General features: G+C 37.7%; 1 protein-coding gene across 1 annotated transcript in view; it reads right to left on the bottom strand.

The window, feature by feature from the left end:
• LOC109831609 (ABC transporter A family member 1) overlaps nt 1–7,785 on the bottom strand; it is a 73,966-nt gene that overhangs the window by 4,394 nt on the left and 61,787 nt on the right. The window contains exons 33-34 of the mRNA XM_020398966.1: nt 7,635–7,742; nt 7,395–7,545 (exon numbers count right to left, since the gene is read on the bottom strand). Coding sequence (XP_020254555.1) covers nt 7,395–7,545; nt 7,635–7,742 — 259 coding nt within the window. The remainder of the gene's footprint in view (nt 1–7,394; nt 7,546–7,634; nt 7,743–7,785) is intronic.

Here is a 7,785-nt window from a genome sequence, read left to right as displayed (position 1 = left end):
TATATATATATATATAATTTCAAATTTAATCCAAAGCTCACATGTTAGCTGTGGCCTGTTACTATCATTCTAGAACTTTATGATAGATTAGAAGAAGAAAAAAATACTTCCAACCCTGGACATTTGAAACATGTGACTACCCAAATAGTATCTAGATTTCCTCCACATCCCTTCACCTAATTTTTTTAAATAACAATATTCTCTCTAGCTTCGATGTTCAAAGATTGCCCTTAAAATCATCGGTATATGGCACTAAAGAAATTATCACCAACAGTAACTAGATAAGGTGCCCAGTGAGGCAATGTACCTCCATGGTGCCCAGTGCAGTGAGGTACCACAAGGCAACACCGCAACATTTACCTTGCTCCTAGAGTACAAACATACAGGATACCAAAAGGTGGCAAAGATGCCTGAAGAATCAAGAGAAGGGACAAAATGGAGATCAATTTCATTGTTGGAAGTGTTCTAGTACCTCTTCCCTCCCTCCTGTATGCCGCATAGGGATGCAAAGAATATCCGTATACGTTAGGATACTATTAGAAGAGAGTAGAAAAGAGTATTAGTTTAGTAGTTTAGTCCTACATTGCTTATGAGATTAACTTGTAATTAGTCCATCACTATAAATAGTAAAGTATAGAGTGAGGGGAGTAATCTCTCCAATAATATCTTTTCTCTCCAAATATCAACATGGTATCAGAGCAAGGTTCCTAACCCTAACCCTAATTCCTAAACCCTAGCCGCCAAAACAACCTTAACCCTAATCCCTAATCCCTCTTCTAACCCTAACCCTAATCCCTAATCCCTCATCCGACTCCTCCAAATCCGACTCCTCCCTCTATCCTCCATATCCGACTCCTCCAAATCCGACTCTTCCCTCTCTCCTCCAGATCTAACTCCTTCCTCTTCTAGCAGACCTGTTCCTTCTCCTAAACCCTAAACCCTAATTTTCGTCACTGCCTGCTTTGTCTGCCACCGCTGCCGCTTGCTTTGTTCGCTGCCGCTTGCTGCTTGCTTTGTTCGTCGCGACTTGCTTCCTTGACAACTTGGATATCTTACATTGCTCGGTGTTTCCTCGAGTTCAAACTTGGATTTGATCTTGAGAAGAGTATTTATCTTACATTGCTAAGATATTCACTTCAGTTCTTGTTTCCACATCGAAACATCAACGTCAAACCTTTTTCACGTCCGACTCGGATCGTTGAATCGGTGGTCCACAAAGGAAACTCCAGATCCAGATCTACTTTGTTTTCGGATTTGACTTAGATCTGCAATTTGTTCTCTAAAAAAAATACCCTTTGAGTTCTTGAACTTTAACCTTCGTGTTTCATGTTTACCTTCGGGTTCTTGCATTTTAACCTTCGGGTTCTTGTATGTTAACCTTCGGGTTCCTGCATTGTTAACCTTCGGGTTCCTGCATTGCTAACCTTCGGGTTCTTGGACTTGTTCAGCCTACTGGCTAATTTAAGAATTATTATCTTGAACTTGAACTTACTTTGATTGTGAAGTACAACTTGTGGAGGGTATCGTCTTGATCTCTACTCGTCTGTTTCATGATGGTCGTATCTGAGAAACTTAAGAATTCTGAGTTAACGGTCCAAACGAAAGTTTCAGAGATATTTACTGGTAAAATCACTGACCGGACACTTGATGGAATGAACTATTTCCAATGGAAGCGTGTTATTAAAATCTACGTGACAGGCCAAAGTAAAATTGGTCATTTGTTGACGGACCCTCCTACTTCGACACCGGAGTCTTGGACATTAGATGATAGTGTCCTCTTACATCAGATTCTTAATACTATGAAACCAAAAATTCAGGATTTAGTCCTCCATTGTATGACAATGAAGGAACTTTAGTGTTTCTTGCAAGATTTCTATAAGGATAGCAGTAATATTAATCGAGCATATGAAGTTATTCAATAGCTGTTTCGTAAAAAACAGGATGTAAACTCATAGATGATTATTATGGTGAGTTCAATCGTCTGCCTGAGAAACTTCGTCAGATTTTTCCTATTACTAGGGATGTAAAACAAATGCAAAACTAATGGAACAGATTTATGATACTCACCTACTTAGGTACCCTAGATTCCATTTACTTTTCTGTTCGACCACAAATCATGGGGAAGTCCGCCATTTGTTCTCTAACTAAGACTAATCACTTTCTGAAGAACGTTGTTCCTACAAAGTCACCAACATCAACTGCAGATCGCTCTACGCGTGCCACTCAGAGTTGACAGTCTTATGAACGAGGAGGTCATAATGATTGTCCTGGAAGGGGTCGAGAAAACTTTGAAGGGAGAGGAGGTTACCACACTGGTCGTTCTGGGAGCCGAGATGGTCAACAAAGTGGCCAAGATGGTCAACAAGGTAGCTGAGGAGGTCCATCCCAAGGCGGACATGCTCATGGCAATGACTCAATGAAGACTTATAACTACGACCACCAGTCAGGACATCTCAAATATAATTGTTCTAAATTAAAAAAGAAAAAGATCAAGGGTGCTTACATGACTGCTCAGGACAACTTAACCTCATCTGATAATGACAGTCAACTACAGTCAATCTTTCATGATGCGGAGCTGCAGCGTTAATTTTAGTAATTTTAATTATACCAACAGTACCAGAATTCACAAACATCATCTTCCTCCTTATCCATTACTCTCAAAAACGCAGGTACCCCTTTCTCTTCACTTACATCGTCTTCGTCTAATACTTGAATTATAGATACAGGTGTCATTGATCATATGACTGGGAATCAAGGTATCTTGTCATCTTTCAGCCCTACATCTAATTCGGTTATATTAGCTGATGGTTTACGTACACATGTTCAATGTGTCGGCAACACTAATCCTACTCCTAGTGTTCCTCTCTCCTCTGTATTCTATCTGCCTAATTTTCCTTATGATCTATTATCTGTTAGTAAGATCACCAAATCTCTAAATTGTACAATAACATTCTTCCCCACACATCGTGTTTTTCAGGACCTGATCACGAAAAAAAGGATTGGGACGGGGCGTGAGCAGAACGGCCATTATAAACTGGAATTGGGCGCTAAATATTTGGCATGTATCGGTAACTTATCAGCCTTACAATACTACTGTCAGTTAGGACATCCATCTCTCTATATGCTCAAGCTGCTTCATCCCCAATTCAAATCTTTTTCCTCATTAGAGTGTGAGTCGTGTTAATTTGGAAAACATCATTGTGTGTCTTATCCTAATCAAGTCAATAAGAGGGCTGCTAAGCCATTTGATATTGTACATTCTGATGTATGGGGGGGTCATGCCCAATAACTTCTAAATTAGAGTTTTAGTATTTTGTGAGTTTTATGGATTATCACACTCGTGTTACCTAGATTTATCTTCTCAAGTCTAGATCTAAAGTCTTTTCCATATTTAAATTCTTTTATTTTGAAATAGTTAATCAATTCAAGTCTTCTATAAAAAAATTCAATCTGATAATACAAAAAGAATATTTAGATCTAGTTTTTTTGAACATGGGATTCTCCATCAGTCTTCTTGTATTTACACTCAGCAAAATGGAGTTGTTGAACGTAAGAATAGACATCTCCTTGATATGACTCGGACCTTCTTGTTCCATTGTCACGTTTCCAAAAAATTTTAGGGGGAAGCTATCTTAAGTTAACAGCATGTTACTTCATTAATCGAATGTCTTCTTCCGTTCTGCAAGATAAAATTCCTTTCAAGATTCTATACCTCAACGATGATCTCTTTCCGCTACCTCCAACGATTTTTGGCTCTCTATGCTTTGTTCATAATCATAATCCAAATAAACAAAAAATTAACTCTCGGTCTCAAAGGCATTTTTCTTGGCTATTCCCGAAAGCATAAATGTTACAAGTGTTTCTGTCCATCACTCAATCGTCTTGTGCTCTCTGCTGATGTAACCTTCTTCGAAGATAAACCTGGTCATTCTAGTTCTCTATCTCCATTATCACTGGATGAGTATGACTATTTGATCTTACAAGAGTGACTGGTTACCGATGGTGGTTCATCTGCTGACAATATTATTTGCACTATTAGCAAATACTCAGTACAGTATAACGACCCAATTTAAGTTTATCATCGTTGCTGTGTTCTTGCTCCTGTGCCATTGTCGGCCTCAGCACCACGTCCTCCGGCTGAAGAACCTGAATCTGTAAGTGCACATTTATCCCCTTCTGTGGACGACCTTCCTATTGCACTTCGAAAAGAGATACGAACTTGTACTCAAAATTCTATTTCTTACTTTGTCTCCTATGATCACCTATCCTCTTCCTTTCGATCTTTTGTTACTTCACTCGACTCATATTTGGTTCTCAAAAATGTGTCAGAAGCTCTATCTATTCTAGGTTGACACCAAGCGATGCAAGAAGAAATGAGGGCCTTGCGACAGAATGAGACTTGGATTTGGTTCCACTTCCACCAGGAAAGCAGTCTGTCGGCTGTAAGTGGGTGTACACTATCAAGTTAAATCCTGATAGAATTTTGGCACGACTAAAAGCCCGACTAGTTGCTAAAGGCTATTCACAGGTGTATGACTTGAGTTATGTAGATACCTTCTCTCCAATGGTAAAAATAACATCTGTTCGGATTTTTATTTCATTAGCAACGACAAATCATTGGCCGCTTCATCAATTAGACATCAAGAATGTATTTCTTAATGATATTCTAAATGAGGAGGTTTACATAGAGCAACTACTAGGATTTGTTGCTCAGGGAGAGAATACGAAGGTGTGTAAGCTAAAAAAATTACTTTATGGTCTGAAGCAGTCTCCGAGAGCCTGGTTTGGATGTTTTGCATCGATTATTCAGAAATTTGGGCTTTGTCGTGCACAGAAAGATCACTTTATCTTCTGGCGATTTTAAAATGTGAAACGAATTCTGCTCGTTATCTACGTGGATGATATTGTAATTACAAGGGATGATGCTTCTAGTATTGACAGACTGAAGAAGCATTTACAGACACATTTCCAAACTAAATATCTTGATTCCCTAAAATACTTCCTAGGCATTAAAGTCGCAAAGTCAACGAAGGGTATTCTTCTGTCACAAAAAAGTACGTCCTGAATATGCTCTCAGAGATTAGGATGTTAGGATACAGAAGCAGTGATTCTCCAATGGATGTGAACTCAAAACTACTACTATATCAGAGAGAGCTTCTGGAAGATATTAGACAGTATAGAAGATTGGTGGGGAAACTGAATTATCTGACAATAACCAGACCTGACATCACATTCGCAGTCAGTGTTATGAGTCAGTTCTTGTCCGCACCTAGGACTACTCACTTGGATGCAGTAATAAGAATTTTGAGGTACTTGAAGAAGGCTCCAATACGAGGAATTCTGTACTCAGATTAAGGACACACCAGAGTTACAGGTTTCTCTAATGTAGATTGGGTTGGATGTCCTTTTGATAGATTGACTATTGGATATTGTGTTTTTCTCGGAGGAAATCTGGTGTCATGGAAAAGTAAAAAGCAAAGTGTTGTATCTCGATTCAGTGCAGAATCAGAATACAGAGCTATGCAAATGTGACACTAGAGATGATTTGGATCATAGACCTATTGACAGAAATTGGTCGCCCTCCAGAATGTCCTATGGATCTATATAGCGACAATAAAGCAGCAATTCACATTGTTGAGAATCTCATGTTTTATGAGAGAACTAAGCACATTGAAGTCGACTGTCATGTAGTCTGCAAGAAGCTCGAGGATAAAATCATCACGGCAAAACATATACCAACAGTAGTTCACTTGGCAAACATCCTTACAAAACTATTTGGTCGAACACGGGTTGAGTTTATTTGTGACAAGCTGGGCATGCATGATATATATGTTCCAGCTTGAGGGGGAGTGTTAGAAGAGAGTAGAAAAGAGTATTAGTTTAGTAGTTTAGTCTCACATTGCTTGTGAGACTAACTTGTAATTAGGTCATCATTATAAATAGTAAAGTATAGAGTGAGGGGAGTAATCTCTCCAGTAATCTCTTTTCTCTCCAAATATCAACAGATACAAATATGGAAACTAAATATCTATATCCAATAGGATATAGATACAAATATAGAGTGAAATATCAGGATCCGTACATATATTGATTAAACAGTTGCAATTATTTGACCCTTAGATTAATGGATTTGAGGTAAATTTTGATGATTCAAAGATCTAATCCTAGCCTTTTAGATCTGAACATATTAATGGACTCTCCTATATCATTTACTCCAAACATTTGGGGTAAAAGATTTGTTGTTGTTTTCCTCTTGTTATTTTCCTCATATCCATTTTCAGTCCGTATATATGTTCTCTTCTTTGATCTGTATCTATATCCAATTTTGGAGGATATGGATATTGGTTTTTCTTACCAAGACATACCTATATTTGCATCTGTATCTGTGATTTGTAAGCAGATATGACAATATCATATTTTATCCGTATGAGATCCATTTGCACCCCTAATGCCACACCTTCTCCTCCAAGAGTGCTACCTCCATTGCTAACCTCTAGCATTAATTAAGCATTTCGGCGGCCAAAATAAGTCAACGCTGCTTTAGGATTGTTCATGGTAATAGTCTTCCCCATCTTAATAAATTTACTTACAGCATACACTTTAACAATATTTACTCTCCTCGCACGTCATTCTGCCTCTTTTTTTCACTGATTGTGTCATCTATTCTTCCTTGTGTGTTATTTACTATTGTTTGTAATCTATGTTGCATTTATAAACTGTTGCCTCCACTATCCTCGAACCATATAAAATGGTGTTTCCTTGATGCGAGTTTCACTTTAAAACTCTTCTACTATCAATAGAATATTAAACAACAGCTGAAATTTTAGAATGCTCAGAATTTAGTGCATGACTGCATGTAAAACAGATAAAGCACAGAGGATCAGGAGAAACAAAGAACTAGGTATTGTCTTCTAAGCATCAAGAAGAAATTCAGGCTAATGAAATCAAAGAATAATTATATTTAGAAAGGAAATAACTTTCAGGCTGACCAAAAATTCTTCTTGTGCAACTAGAGTCTAATTAGTATAAACTTGAAGCTGCTTCTATTTAGATGTGGTCAAAAAAAAAAAAGACTTCGCCAAAGAATGTATCTTGCATAATACGCTAATCTAGTAAAACTAACGATTTGGAAAGAGATAATGAAGAGAAATATTTTGAAATGATAAGAAAAGGCTCAAAAATGCATTTTAACATTTCTTCGCTATATGAACTCCTTACCCATATGTCGAGAGGAACTGAGCCAATTTTAAATAATGTTTCTATAAGAAAACGTGAAAAGTTCCATGGTCTAATGTTCACAAGAGAACCATTAACATCTAGACATGGAGTTGAAAATTGATACAATAGTATGGATGTTTTAACTGCTGAACAAAATAAGACGTAGAAGGCAAAACCTGTAGAAGGCTCATCAAGAATCACTATGGGAGGATTGCCAATCATTGCGACAGAAACGGATAACTTGCGTTTGTTACCCCCACTAAGTGAATATGATGGCTTATCTGCATGCCTCCATAAATCGAACTCTGTCAACTTCTCATCAACAACCTACCACAAAATGAAACATAGGGTTTATAAAGCCAAAGGATTGAATAGATGGGATAGTATCAGTCGATAGGATAAAATGTTTCCCCTACATTATTTAAATTAATCTCAGGTACACCCTTTATTCGTGCATATAGTTGAAGATGTTCACGAACAGTCAAAAATTCTAGAAGAGCATCAAACTGTGGACAGTAACCAATCTGTACAAGAAAGGAAAACAAATCATGGGTGTCTACAGTTAGA

Source organism: Asparagus officinalis, chromosome 2 (genome assembly GCF_001876935.1).
Source record: "Asparagus officinalis chromosome 2, Aspof.V1, whole genome shotgun sequence".
Taxonomy (NCBI): Eukaryota; Viridiplantae; Streptophyta; class Magnoliopsida; order Asparagales; family Asparagaceae; genus Asparagus; species Asparagus officinalis.
The sequence above is the reverse complement of the archived record's forward strand: the minus strand, read 5'-3'. Positions and strand labels throughout refer to the sequence as shown.